This window comes from Acipenser ruthenus, chromosome 6 (assembly GCF_902713425.1).
Source record: "Acipenser ruthenus chromosome 6, fAciRut3.2 maternal haplotype, whole genome shotgun sequence".
In the NCBI taxonomy this organism is placed as follows: Eukaryota; Metazoa; Chordata; class Actinopteri; order Acipenseriformes; family Acipenseridae; genus Acipenser; species Acipenser ruthenus.
Window position 1 is genome coordinate 15,151,340 of NC_081194.1, and position 15,719 is coordinate 15,167,058.

Below are 15,719 nucleotides of genomic sequence, written 5' to 3' on the forward strand. Positions count from 1 at the left end.
AATGTTCCACTGTGAAACAGTCAATGTATTGAAAATGTTACCTGTAGCAGTTTTTCAGCTGTTGGCCTTTTCTTAGGATTTTTTATCAGGGCCATTTTAACAAAATGGTGACAATTGTTTGTCCTTCAGAAAAATAAACAAGATTTAAAAAATGTACAATAGCAATATAACTGAACAATATAAAGACGCTGCAATGTTTACAAAGTTTTGAAAACCTGTGATAAAATGAAAAAGAAATACGATCAAGGGCCCCATCTCACACAGCATTTAGGAATTCTGCGATTATACGTTTTATTGTCAAACAGTACACCCGAGTTTGCAATATATTACCAACTGTACCTTAATTTGTATTTTTTTATAGTTATTATTTATAGTTATTATTAACAATTGCATTTTCTGTACCTCTTGTGTTTTGCTTCGTTTGTAACAGTTTGTTCTCCATTCACAGTAAAATTTGTATAAATACGTTGTGGGCGGTAAATACTTTGTGTAAAAGACTATGGGCCATATAGCAACACTGTATCAAATAAATAATCTGATTGCAGATGTGTTCTCATCTGGCAAGGTAGACATATGTTCAATCTCACACAAGCCTTAACAATGCTAAAAAGGACAAGGCTTGACAGTGGGGGAGTGTGATTTGAGAACATGCCGCTACAGCTGAATTAAGAATTTGTTTTGTAAAGTAGTACATTGAAAACCATCTGTCAGTAACATAGAATAGTTTATGTTTTAATATTCACATAGGTTTTAAAAACAGCCCTAGATTGAGAAGCCCAATTGAAAATGAAAGTCCATTTTTTTTTTTTTTTTTTAATATTATATAAAAACAAAATTACCAGAATTACTGCTACTTTATTTATTATGTTTTTTTTTTTAACAAACTAGTCACAAAAAATAAACATATCCTTAAGCATGCAATCAATTTTCACAGTTAAATTAAAATTAGGTAGAATTCCTTACCATTTAATTTTGTCTTTCAGTTTAGGTGGCTGAAAGTTGCTTTTCGTCATCAGGAATAACGCCCTGTAACAAAATAAGTTATTTAATTTGCTTTTACTGTTTTCAAAAACCAAGAAGCAGAATTATTCAGATTGAGGATGACTGGATGAAACAACAGTTTCTTCAGAAATGTAGGTTTTCAGGAGGCATCAATTTACTTCTACAATACTAACCAATGGTTAGCTACATTCAGACTTATTACTTTATACTTCTGAAAGACTTCATTTTATACTGCACACAGTCACTGGCAATACATAAATGGTTCCATCTGTAGAATCTAACTAACATGTTTCCCTGGCAATAGTTTTAGTGAATCGTTGTGTTTTCTGTGGGAATTTCTGAGACTGTTCATCTATTTGTCAAGCAATGACTACAAGCATTGCCAGGCCACCATATGGTTCCTACTAAGTGCTTAAAAAAATAAAATGAATACTGGCTTTAGGCTTTCAGAAACACTCAATTTCAAACCTTGGCCAACTACTCTAATCCAAGCGCATCAGATCCCCCTCACACAAGGTCTTCTGAACACTTTGTATTCATACTAACCTCATTGGATGCAAGTCAAACATCGGGGGTTGAAGTTCTGCCAGCTCGATAGCAGTTATCCCGACTGCCCAGATGTCACATAACTGGTTGTACCCGCCCTTCCTCTCCACAGCAGCTACTTCTGGTGCCATCCTAAAAAAAGAAAAAAGTTTTAAAAGTTTAGCCTATCTGCCATAAACCAAGATCTTTATTATTACAAGCCTATGACTTTCTACAAAAGTTCTATTCTTTTGGCATCTTCTAATAGTTGTATCTGGGTTAGCAGTTGGCAGTAATGACGCACAACAGTGTGTTTGATGATTCCCAAACAGATAACTCAGCACAGAGAACACTATGTCTATGTGGCAGCATAAAATAAGCCTTCAGTTGAAACTTCTGAACACTGATATAATACACTGTATCAATAGAGTGGAGAGTATAGTGTGTTACATGTGTGCTTGTGTAAAGTTATAATTCTTCAACTGAATTAATGAGTACCTATATATAACATTAAATCAATCAAACAGTTTCATATTCAGTGTTGCTATTGCCTATTACAATGTTAAGGTCTTCACATTACCAGTATGGCGTGCCGATGAAGGATTTCCTTTTGGCCAACGTGGCTGTTATCTGTGCAGATACTCCAAAGTCAGCTGTAAATTCAAAGATTTTACTTAAAATGTGCAATATATCGTCAATGCAAAAATTTAAATGGTAAAAATATTTGGCACATACCAACAAAAAAAAAAAAATGGATAAACATATATAGTATATTATACTGTATTTATGTAGTATTCGTACATAATGGCTGCTGCGCTTCACTAGAACAGTCAGTGCTCATTTTGATTTCTTTGAAAAGTGCAAAATGTAACTTAACTGTGAATGAGAACAACAATTCTACACATCTAAAGTGACAAACGATAAATGTCATTTGCAGTCTTGCCATTTTGTTGTGAATAACTGCATGTCGAAAACAGATCCGGAGTCTTCTTTCCTATTAAAAGTTTTCATGACTTACAATTTCTCCACAGACTGTGGGGGTGGATCTTGTTTCTAGAACTGTCAAACCAATTAACCTGTTGACAGTCAATTAAGAGATTTTACAGGCATACAACAAACCACAAATCAAGATTTGGTTATTAATCTTACCTAGTTTCACATAACCATTGTCTGTTAAAAGAATATTTGCTCCCTTTAAAACAAAACCAAACAAAGTTTATTTGAGAAGACAGATATGAAAAACATTTTCAAGCTATTCCAAGATATCATTTCTACCATATATTATTGTAAACATGAAAATGTTGTGTAAAATACCCCACCCCCCCCATATACACTTTTGTAACAGCTCAATGAGGAGTGTGCTATTTGCTATATTACATGCTATATTTTAAATGTAATTATGGTACATGAATTAATTGTACATTAAATTATTTTTAAATTAAAAGCAAGACACAATACATTATCTTACCTTAATGTCTCTGTGCATTTTTCCTTTACTATGAAGATAGTTCAAACCCTGAAATAGACAAATGAACATGACAAGAAAACGACAAGTCCATTTTCTTTATTAAATGTCTAATCTCCAAATTAATATATTGTGGATATTAAGGAGTTAGTGTTAAGTTTAACTTTATTTTATAAAAACTAGAACACTTACAAATAAAAGGCACTGCAAGAATTTATAGAATGATGTCATTCAAAATTCATACTACCAGTTAAAATGTCTGCAAGATTTCAAGCATTTCAGCTAAATGCCATCACTTCACATTTTCTATTAAAGGAATTAAAAAGTGTACCTGTAGTGTTTCCCGTGAAACATATGCTATTTGTGATTCTGACAAAGGTCCAGTTACTGAAAAGGAAAAGACAGCTTATTTATTTTGCAAGACATTTTTTGCATACACTTTTGTATACTTTGAGGGAAGAAACAGAACATATTTGAAGTAATTTGTAATGATGAATACTAGGACAGGGTGGATTATCACAAGATCTCCACTCTCTAGGGATTCTGCTAGCCATGATGAGTGCTACCAAGAGAGAGGTTAACATCTTTGAGCAAACCATGTCAAACATGTTTTAATTGTTTTTAATGTGATATTGCTGCTGTTCTTCCAAAACATATTTATAGGATTACATGATCACCATTTCTTGAAAGGTATTAACCAACTACAGGGCATTTTCCACAATTATTTTGAATTAAAAAAATGACTCAGGGAATGAAAAAAACAAAAAACACCATAAGCACTTTGTTATACTAAGTGGTATATTATAACATAGGCTCTTACCATGATAAATGTCCTGCAGTGATCCTCCTCCACAATACTCCATAGAAATCCATAATTTATCTCTCCTTTAAGGTACACAGACATTATTTGTTATAAGAAAAATAATGCACACAAATCAGTTTTTGTCAATTAATCGGCTCTGCTGTAACCTGTATTGTAGTGCTAAAGGTTTTTTTGTTTTTTGTTTTTTTTAACTAGATGTGGGATAATTGCTAAAGCTGGTTTGAAAGTACAATCTACAGTATGTACAACTTTCAAGTATTTGTAATGCACCACAAAATGTATTAATCATATTCAAGCCCCCACCATGGCTTGTCTGTTATCTGTATTGCTTAGGTAAGTCACACCCATAAACTCATCTGCATGTCTGCAATGAACCATGATAGATTTGTAGGCTGTAACCCAGACCTCTGGCCAGTGTTGACTGAGCCTGGGCAAATCTCTGTAATGAGCATGACGTGGAGTCCGGCCAGGCACTTGGTTAGAAGATACAGTAGACAAGTCATATGGTTATAAAACATGGCCAGAGGGTGGACTATATTTTGTTTATCAATATCAGTTCCATGTGAAGACTGGACAGGAAACCAAGGGCAGTAGAATTAGAACACAGACACTTAAAATACAGCAATAAAAAGGCTGCTCTTATGGCACTGAAAACTACCAGCTAGATCATTAAAACACACATTCTTTTTAGCTGCAGCTTAAATATAATAACATACAATACTGCCCTGTGAATGAGGCAGGGTGCAGCATTGAATCTCACCGTAAATGTGCGTCATGCAATTTTAAGAGTGATATAGGGTATTAATTCTTGAGACGGGGTAGCCGTCTACTGTGTGGGTGCAAGCATTCGCTTCTGAGTGACAGGTAGGGAATCAAGACGGAGATTGAAACTGATACGCCCTACAGGTGAACAGGATTTATTTACATATCAACATACTGAACTGCTCATATGACACTACCAGCAATGGTAGAGCACGGATTACATACAACACAGTGAACAAAAACTTTGGTGGGATCTACAATCTCTGAAATAATCTTCTCTGTTCAATAATAAACAAACTCTGGCTACTCGCCTGGCTGTCGGCGGTTTCGACTTGCTTACTCACTCTTCAGTATCCAACCCTGGTTCTGGTTCTCTCTCTCTCTCTCTCTCTCTCTCTCTCTCTCACACACTTACACACTGTGCTGATAAACGGTTAGGGCAGATACACGATGGATTATATAGTTTATGCTGTGTACTTACTATATAAGAACACTAATATTAAATAAGGAAGACTCGGACACTGGGTATTCAATTAACATGCTTTTATTGGTGTACAGTTCAACTCAAATTGGGGTAAGCAGATTCAATGAACAAACTCATCAGGTAACTTCAGATTCGTCACTATGTAATACATAATAATCTCCCTTCTAAGATTTCAGCCCCCCCCCCTCCCTCTTTTTGGTGGGTTACATTTTCTCTCAGGACGTCTCTCAGGAACTGTTAAGCTTCTCGAGCTTCAACAAAAGGACTTCCTTGTGATGATGTCTCTTCATCACAATGATTCTCAGCACGAGTGGTAGAGGTGAGATCATCTTCTGAGACGCATGAGGGACAATCAACAGGAGGCTGTGTGGTCCAGTGGTTAAAGAAAAGGGCTTGTAACCAGAAGGTCCCCGGTTCAAATCCTGGCTCAGCCACTGACTCATTGTGTGACCCTGAGCAAGTCACTTAACCTCCTTGTACTCCGTCTTTCGGGTGAGACGTAAATTGCAAGTGACTCTGCAGCTGATGCATAGTTCACACACCCGAGTCTCTGTAAGTCGCCTTGGATAAAGGCGTCTGCTAAAATAAACAAATAATAATAATCAACAGGGTCAAGAAAATCCTCTTCTGGTGCAGCAATAGACTCCAATAACTGATCGATATGGCGGTGCCACAACACATCTGGAGCAACTTCCACCACTTTACTTTAGCAGGAACCCACTGCTGATCACCTCGATAATTCCTTGTTAGCACTGGTTGACCTACTTGCAATTGGGGCATCTGAGTGTTGCGTCTGCCAGTTGTTTGCTTTGTCTGTCAATTCTGAACTTCACGGCGTATATTTGTTTTTAATAAGTCTAGCCTGGATCTTCGATTCCGACCCAGAAACAACATTGCAGGTGTTTGATTTGTTGTAGCATGTGTTGAATTTCAGTAAGCAAACAGAATTAAGCAAGTTTCTGCTGCAATGAATATGTCCTACATGCAGTTCCTCCAACACTCTTTATCTCAGTTTGTCAGGAATCACAACTCTCATTCCCCACATGCTACATCACTTGTCAATGATTAACTCATCCTTGCATTGATAATATCGAGGAATCTGTTGCTTTTGCAGATATCCCCAGCCTTTTTGAGTAGCATTATATACTAGAGCTAATGTTGCTTCTTTCCTGGTCTCTTTGTATTCTAGCCGCGGTGACAGGAAGGCTTTCAATTTGGGCGAGAGTGAATACAAAATCAGCAGGTTCACTGTCCACAGGATTTTTAGCACCATCGTATTGTAAGGGTAGGCGAGACAACCCATCTGCGTTTGCATGGCTCAGAGTCCTTTTAAACCTAATGCCATAACTGTGGCCTCCTAAGAACAAAGTCCAAATGTTGCATGCGTGCCGCCGCAGTTGCTAGAATACCTTTTCTTGGGTTGAAGATCGAAACAAGTGGCTCATGATCTGTTACAAGTGTGAACTTCTTTCCATACAGATATTGATTAAATTGTTTCATGCCCCCAAACCAGACTCAATACGTCGCTATCTATCTGTGCGTAGTTACGTTCAGCTTCTGACAGCGATCTACACGCAAAAGCTATGGGTCTTTCACTTCCATCTATCATAACATGTGACATGACAGCTCCTATTCCATAAGGGGAAGCATCACATCCAAGCTTGACAGGTAACGATGGAGGACTGTGAGGACTGTGTTAGAAACGAGATTCTTCGCTTCTTGAAAAGCTTGTTTGCACTCTTCTGTCCACAGCCATGTGGGTCCACTCTGTAGAAGCTGATTTAAGGGGTGGAGCACAGTAGCTAGGTTTGGCATGAACCGATTGTAATAATTTATGAACCCTAGAAGTGATCGTAATTGTGACACATCTTGTGGCTGTGAAGCTTTCAGGACAGCTTTAATCTTCTCTTGGCATTTATGTAGCCCCAAAGTGTCAATCGTGTGTCCACAGTAAGCAACTGAAGCTTTAAAGAACATTTCTCATGTTTTGCTCTCAATCTGTACTCTTGCACTCTTTTTAAAAACTTTCCCGAGGTTCTCCAAATGCTCCTCGTCACTGGCTCCTGTTACGATTATATCATCTAAAATAACAGAGTGCCTGGAACGCCTTGCAAGACCTGGTCCATGGCTAGCTGCCAGAAGGCTGGTGCTGAAGCCACTCCGAACACTAGGCTGTTATACTGGTAAAGGTCCTTCTGTGTTTATCGTGAGGTACACTTTGGACACTGCCATTTCCATCTGGAGGTATGCTTCTGTCAGATCAATTTTGTTTAAAAGCTTTGCAAAGATATCTTCAATTCTGGGCAGTGGATATTTTTCGTTTAACCGTCACTGAAGTCAAAATTTTATAGGGTCGGATATGAGAGTGCTGACTGTACATAACAGTTTACATATACAAAAATGTTAAGATATATATCTATATCTATCTATGAGAGAGATTTTCACATTTTCATTCTTTTATTTTAAAATATTGTACAAGCCATTAGGAATAAGGGCCAGATACAATATAAAAATGCTCAAAATCAAAACGGACCGTCAGTAGCTGAAACCTGTGAAACACTGTAGATTTAGAAGCTCAGAAAAAAAGACCAAAATACAATTTTCATGCTGTGCAGGAATATTTCAGCATTGCAGCAGCTTTAGATTCTGAAACCACTTAAAGGAGGTGGGGGACGGGGTTGGTATGCGTTTAAAAGGCATGCAAAAAAAACTCTGATCAAACACATAATACTTTGTGATGATTCAAACATGCATATTAATCAATATATATTCTAAAAAAGGAATAAATTAAACTTTTCACAAATGTTAAGGAAGCTTTCTAAATGAATTATGTTCTGTACATAAACCAATCCAATTATTAATCTGCATATTACTGCCAGAGCACCTGCCTCGATTTATTGATCTGACACGGCAAAAATTCAACACAGCCCTAGAGATCCAACATAATACTCACTATTCAGTGAATTAGTTGAAACACCGAATTATGTAAATATATGGACTATAAATTACCCATTCAAGCACTAATTGCATGACTACACTATTGTATTGTAATGTTATTGTAATGTGCACTAACGGCACATTACAATAATTTTTTTTTCTATTTTTTTATATGTTTGCATTTGTAAATAATTAAATAAAAAACGTATAGTTGACATCCATTTAACTAAAAAAATACAGCAACAGTTAGGTTAACAGCCTTTTTTTAACTAAACACTTTACCAGGCTTTCAGGAAGAAATGTGTCCTTATGAATTTTATCCTTTTGAGAATGTACATTTTTCTACTGGCAATGAACAGTACATGTATCATTTTTATTTCTTTCCCAGCAGTGGATTTCCTTTTGAGGATTAATCTTTTGCTGTTTTAAATGCCCCCCCCCCCCCCTCCCAAACATTTCAAGCTTTTTATTTCCAGGGGTATTCAGGGTGTTCAAATCCCCCAGGTTAAAAGGTTGTTATCAAACATGCCAAGTTATGATTTTCCAATATGTCCCATCTCTTCATAAACACAAGTGCCAAACATATTACTGGGATGAGATGAAACTGCAGAAGAAAGCTGGGCTGAACACCTAATAGCCCTGTATTGTGGATGTTAGTTGCTCACAGCAAACACAACAAGGCCATCAAACCTAGAAAACAAATATAAAGCACCAGGAAACCAATTTTATAAATTACTTACAGGCATGTATTTAGACACTCGATTGAGTCTGTGTGCTGTGAACTGCAAAGACACACAGTTCTTACAGGAGTATGACAGAGAATATCTTAAAATTGTGGGAGACAGAAGAACATACCTAAGGTAGCTGCCAAAATATGCCACAATGTTTGAATGTTTACAGTCCTTCATCATCACAATCTCTTGCTGCACAACTGCAAAGTCTTCCCCTGTTGAAAGAAAAGAAAGACATTTTTTTTATCTGTATGAACCTGTTTCCAAAGTGGTCTAGTTTTACATTTGGTACAGCAGACAAACATTGTAGTTTTTGGAGGGATGAATATGTATACATACTTTAAATGGACAGTCCCCATTATCTTCCTAATTCGACTTAAATTACATTACACTGCTTGATTATGAAGAATAACAGTTCTTAATAATGAAGGCCATCCTCTACTCAAAAAAAGGGGGAAATTTGGGATGTGTATGTGCCAGTTCCCTGCATTGTCAAGAGAAACACTGAAGACAGAACTTGGGTAAAAATAGTAGTCAGCAATACCTTTTGTAAATACTGCATGGTATAAAACGGCATCTTACTGTACATAAGACAGACAACTTAAGTTGTAGGAGTCCCCACAAGGAGAGGTTGACAAACTCACCAGATGCTTTTCACAATCTGCTGTGAGAAAACAGATTATCTGTGTGGTGCTGAACAGAATGGAATCTCTGCATAGGAAACCATGACTTCATTAACATGATTATTTTTGCATAAGAATTGGGTTATAGTAGCTGTCCATAAATGTTGTCATTACCCTATTAACAGATCACACATACTGTAAGCTAGATTCAAAAGTGCTTCAAGGGTGCTCCCGAGTGGCACATCCAGTAAAAACACTTGCGTAGAGTGCAGGATGTGCCCTATAGTCTGGACGTCGCGAGTTCGAGTTAAGTGCTTCAAAACACAAGCTGTGGTACAGCAAGTAAAGATGGGTAGCTAGTCTGTGTTCAATAATATATACACACACAGAGAATACACGCACACCGTTCCTGAAATACATTGCTACAGTTTGTAAAAATAAAAAAATTAATGGTTTCTCGCCTGCAAGCAGTTAATGGTGTGTTAAACTTTCTAGTTTCCCTTCATTGCTCTCACTACATGTTGTTTCAGAATATAGAAATATTTTATATCCTCAGGGTCAAAGTAGAAACAAGCAGTAACAATCCCATTTTTTAATCAAAGTAGAAACAGGAAGCCTGAAAAATGTTTTTTTCCTTGAACATCACCACATACCAACATATATAATGCCTCACTGAAACTATTGGGCCGAAGATCTATAATATGGTTTGTCTGAAGCTTAGAGGATTTCCAAAGTGATTCTAATTTGTTTCTGAACAAACTGATGAGTGATGTTGTGCTCTTGGCAACACTACTGAAAAGCATGTTTGCTGGAACTGAACTGGTCCCAAAAATCTTCATGGACTATGGAAATTAAACATCACTCTCTCCAAACACAGACTATAGCTAGCTGCAGCTTACTCTGCTTTAGTGATCAATAATATATAGTATATTATCATTGGAAACCTATAGCAAACCTGGTAGCAGTGGATGAGCACAATGGTATAAATGAAAAGGTAAATTAATCAATGATCAACCATAAAAACACACAATTACTGAAGATCATAAATGCTTTAAAAATAATTCCGCTTATTACTTCTGACATCATTTGCTTTTCTCTTGAAAACATACAATTCTTTATAAAGCAAAACCAAAGAAATGTGCTGTATGAACACCTTGTAGTAGCCTATACAGTATATAATGCAAGTGAGTTCCCTTTACAATCTGTTGATCAATGCCTGAGCATTTGACCTCCTGGTTGATTAGCCTCTGCAGGTTAAATCTTTTGCATATGCTTTCTATGTAATGTGGGGCAGGCCATGTGGTTATATTCCCAGTATTTAATGGAAATAATTTTTTTGGGGTGAAAATTTTGCTCTTGTTCTCAACGTTTATACATTGACGTGCCTGTTGTACCAGAATTAACAAGTACAGTCCACAGGAGTCCTCAAAGACATCCTTATGGATGAATACAGCCAAGGAACAGAATGACAAGAACAGATGTCACAAAAGGAAGCGTTGTACGCCAGCTCATGGCAGCCTGTAGAAAACCTGGTGGCTAAAAAGAAACAATGGCCACAATAAAGGGAGTGGAACTATGATCAAGTAGTGTGCTCTACAGACAGAACCTTCTTTTATGAGGTATTGATCAGGTCAGCAGACAAAGTCATTTTGGTCTGTACACATACATACATACTTACATACAGTACATACTGTACATGCACGCATGTAGGCCTGGATTTGGGGCTTTACATTTCCAAAGGCACCAAGCTCATCAATTTGATAATAATCTTTAAAAGACTAACAGCTGAGCTAAATGTGTGCAATGCTGGAGAGGATTAACTCTACCATGAATTAGGTCAGCTTCATCCCTGCCAATGGTATTAACATCTTTATTTAAGCAGCCTACCAAACAGAGCTAACACACTCAATTGTTGGATGGATGGAAACCTTTTTAAACACTACTGTGGAATGTGCCAAGGAAAAATTACTGATCTTCAAAATACAAACCTTCCTCCCAACTTCTGCAGCTATCCTCCTTGTAGGGCATTCAGGGCCTTTGCAGGGCACAGTGGACAACGGGACCCAACTATTATATTGTCATTACAAATGAGACTCCACGTTTCTGTCTGTTGGTTAGTTCTGTAAAGGTCGACCTAACAATATCCTTATTTAAAAATAGGTCATGGACACAATTTTAAGTTTGAACCAACAGGGATGGACTTGATTTAAAGCGGAAGTTTGTACTCATAAAATGTTAAAGTGGCATTGCTACAGAAGTTATTGAAAGGTTACAATATGAATAGCTGGTTATATAAAAAGTAGGCCTTGTTCTTTCCAAAGAACATTTGTGTTCTAATTCTTGGTCCTACAGAAGGCAAACAGTCCAATCTAGCATTACAAACTGACTTTGTCACAGCAGTCCAACCTGACAGACTCTCTTTGATGAGGCCTTTTATGTGGTCATCATATCTGCTTTCTTTAAAATGAATCGACAGCCACATTACATGACTGTAGACAACTGAAGTGCAGAGCAAGTCACAGTCCCCCTTTTTAGCATTTCAATAAAGACAATTTTCCAACCGAGTACCATAAGAAAGCAAAATGGCAAAATTAAACTGCATTTTTAATTGAATCAATCATTTTTTGATTGTAGGTTTACGACTACTTACAGTTTATTTTTTTTCTAAATCTGTGCACTGAAGGATCTTGTATTACATACACTTGGTGGAAAAATATTCTAATTTACCTAGTCAATGTGTGACAGCATAAATTACCCTTTAATCACAGTAATGAAATTTGATGGCCAAAAACAAATTCATTAAAATATTGAAAGTTGTATGTAGCTTATCTAAAAGAAAGATAAAAATACAAGAGAAAGAAAAAGGGGGGAAGATGAGGAAGGAAGAGAGCACTTTACATTTTTCAATGACAGGAAATTATGGGTTTAGAGGCAGACTGTTGGTCAACATATAGCATAAAAGTTGTACGTTTACAGTTCAGGCGTCAAATTTAAGTGAATAAAGGACCCTGAGCTACCTGTACAATTTCTGAGAAGCTTGCTAATACTCTCTAAAACCATCACACTGCAGAATGCCCAGTTTTTAGATTTTTGATCTGACCTTGAACTGGCGCTCTGGGGATGAAGGATCTGTTAGCGAGTGCCTGTGGCAGTTAAGCTACCAGCTCTCAGAAGCAAATTTGTCAAGCTGCCAGTTACTGTACTGCTAAAGTCAGCAAGCGGGAAGAAACATATAAAAGATAGGGATGTGCAACTTTTGAAAATAATTGTTGTGCAAGGGACAAAAAGCTAGAAAAATCTACTTGCCCCCTCCCCATCGCACAAAACACACACAAAAAAGTAGAATATACCTTGTAGGATTTTGGTTTTATTTAACAGTGAACACAATCAATCAATTAGTGATTAACAGGGGTGGATCTAGCCTTGTAACTTGACGGGTTCACTAAATTCTTCAAGACACACAAAAGGTTCCCCGTGACACAACCTCACCTCAACAAATGTAAGGCTGGGGCGATGCCTAATTTTTTACTATTGATATATTGTTCTCCAAAAAAGCTGTGCATCGATTTATCGACATTATGACATTACGACATTATAAAACCCACGCAGCAATACGTGTGGAGCTGTGGATTACTGTATAACATTGCTAGTAACGCTTTAAAAACTATTATGCCTATTAAATTGATTACATCAGTTAATGCATATTGTAATTTAAAAATATATACAATTATTTTATTTCTTTTACCTTATTTGTGTTGATTTGTCCTAATTGGGGGTCAAAGCAAAATTAAAAAAAAAAAAAAGTTGTTTAAATCCATAACAAGTCAGAGTAGCAACCAAATCAAGAGAATTTTTATCACTGTCATGAAAAGTTATCACTGTCAAGAGCAGTTTAGTAACAAGAGTGTTGTCCATGGCTTACATTTTAATTGTGTCAAGGAACATGATAGTGGCCACATTTTGTTTTAATTTAATTTTGTTTTAAACATAGGAGGCTGTGTGGTCCAGTGGTTAAAGAAAAGGGCTTACAACCAGGAGGTCCCCAGTTCAAATACCACCTCAGCCACTGTCTCATTGTGTGACCCTGAGCAAGTCACTTAACCTCCTTGTGCTCCGTCTTTCGGGTGAGACGTAGTTGTAAGTGACTCTGCAGCTGATGCATAGTTCACACACCCTAGTCTCTGTAAGTCGCCTTGGATAAAGGCGTCTGCTAAATAAACAAATAATAATAAATAATAATAATAATTTAAGCAATGACTTGCTTACAATCTGCCCAGCATTACCGAATACGTGCTCACTAGGGACTGACGTTGCTGGGATGCCTAATACTTCTAACCAGAGATGCAACTTTTGGAACGATCTTGGTTGTTTTTCTTAATTTTCACTCGGGGGTAGTTCAGATGAATAAATGCAGATTTTGTTTGAAGTTTTGTAGTGTGCCATCTCATTATGTGGTCACGCAAATTAGTTGTGTTAACCGGAGCATCCCAAACATTACTTTCTTTACTTTACTTTCTTGCTTACTTTAGAAAACAATTGCCAGACATCGGAAGGCATTGTAGCTTGGTCGATACAGTATTTGAAATTCTAGCACAGCGTTCTTAACTTGCTCTCTTACTTTGAAGACTCCTGCAGATTCAATCCAATCAGTAAACAGTCATAGAGGCAGGGCAATCGCATGCAGATTCAGTGAGTCAGACCTGAGGGGAGCAGAGAAGCTCTGCGCTTAATGCAAAAAACAATTGCTGATTCCAAATGTAATAAAAAATAAAAGCTTTTCTTTGCTTAAACCCTTTACACAAAAACGATGCACAGGCTCGACTATCGACAGTTGTCAAACGACACGATGCATCGATACATCACCTCAGCCTTAAACAAATGTATAACATACTTTAAGGAAATGTGTTCCTTTCAGTGCAGTTTGGAACACATTTGCTAGTAAATTTAAGGAACATACTTAGAGTACAACTATAATAAGCAATACTTGGGAGTTACTCAAATATAAAAATAGCTTCTGCCTTCCCTCCCCTCCCCCACCCCGATGAATCCGCTGAATCCAACTCCTGATGTACAGGTGTTTTAGTTTGTTGCACCACAGTTACAAAATCATTGCCAACTATTACTGCTGCTTTGTGGAATTCTGATTTTTCTTGACTCTCGGTTTTGAAACTGCTGAACCACAGATTTTTAAAAGGACTATAACCTGTCAAGTTTCTCTACATTTTTTACTGTTTTTCTATCAAAATGCACGCAATATTTACAGTAGACTCCATCAAATTCTGCAGACAAAATATGTTTTTTTCTTTTGTTTATACATAAATGGATTAATACATGAACACTATGTCATGAGATTTAGTCTATTTTATTTTAATACAATATTGTACAGAATCTCATATATAAGCATTTCATTTCTATCATTATAAACATATTTGACAATCTTCATGTTTTAATAGTTTCACAAATCGATGGATTGTGCAATAAATAACTAGTATCACTTCTGTTCAAATCCAGTAAAAAAAAGTTAATTTTTTAAATAGTGTTTACCGATAAATCTAAAAAAAATATGTAAATATGGTAAACAGCAAACTGGGTTAAAAAAAAAAAAAAAAAGGATTACATTTTTGGTCTTGAAATGCTTCTAAACAGTAGGCCTAAACGTCAGTTTTTTTATTTTTTAAACATTCTAACAAGTACACACTTGACCACAAATTTGGACCAACACAATTTTTTTCTAATCCGCTAATACCTTTGCGACTATGGTGTTTTTTTGTTTTTTGTTTTTTTTGTAACTATTTGATTGCTGCATTTAATTGTCAGGTTCATGTATTAAAAAAGCAGTTATTGGCTAATTCACATTATTGCCTTGACACAAGGAAAAGAGATCGCTTCATCAGGGCCCAGGCACTGAAATTCGAGCGGTTGTGTGCCATTTAAGCATTTTCATAACACATTGGTAAAGATTCTTTAATTCTTTAAAATAGAAAAAAGTACCAGAGGATTTGTTGTGCACAATTATATGATCACTAACCTACACGTTAGATACCAGTTTTATAGTAGTTAAGGAACGCAATACGATACTGTACAAATAAGGTACAATGAAAATACAATGTGTCTGAAGTAACCTGCGTATCTTATATCAATTCTTATTTATAACTCTAAGCTCATCCATGGTGGTAGAATCCACTCATCATAAATATTGTCATTGTAGAGCTGACAGTATATATATATATATATATACAGACGTGCTCAAATTTGTTGGTACCCCTCCACAAAAAACGAAGAATGCACAATTTTCTCTGAAATAACTTGAAACTGACAAAAGTAATTGGCATCCACCATTGTTTATTCCATATTTAATAGAAATCAG

At 36.5% G+C, this 15,719-nt stretch overlaps 1 protein-coding gene across 4 annotated transcripts in view; it reads right to left on the bottom strand.

Annotated features, from left to right (window-relative positions):
* map4k3a (mitogen-activated protein kinase kinase kinase kinase 3a) overlaps nucleotides 1-15,719 on the bottom strand; it is a 79,516-nt gene that overhangs the window by 34,616 nt on the left and 29,181 nt on the right. For all 4 annotated transcript variants that reach the window (XM_034018290.3, XM_059025067.1, XM_034018293.3 and 1 more), the window contains exons 3-11: nucleotides 8,854-8,944; nucleotides 3,813-3,877; nucleotides 3,324-3,379; nucleotides 2,996-3,043; nucleotides 2,677-2,719; nucleotides 2,108-2,180; nucleotides 1,549-1,680; nucleotides 964-1,026; nucleotides 42-123 (exon numbers count right to left, since the gene is read on the bottom strand). In XM_034018290.3, coding sequence (XP_033874181.1) covers nucleotides 42-123; nucleotides 964-1,026; nucleotides 1,549-1,680; nucleotides 2,108-2,180; nucleotides 2,677-2,719; nucleotides 2,996-3,043; nucleotides 3,324-3,379; nucleotides 3,813-3,877; nucleotides 8,854-8,944 — 653 coding nt within the window. The remainder of the gene's footprint in view (nucleotides 1-41; nucleotides 124-963; nucleotides 1,027-1,548; nucleotides 1,681-2,107; nucleotides 2,181-2,676; nucleotides 2,720-2,995; nucleotides 3,044-3,323; nucleotides 3,380-3,812; nucleotides 3,878-8,853; nucleotides 8,945-15,719) is intronic.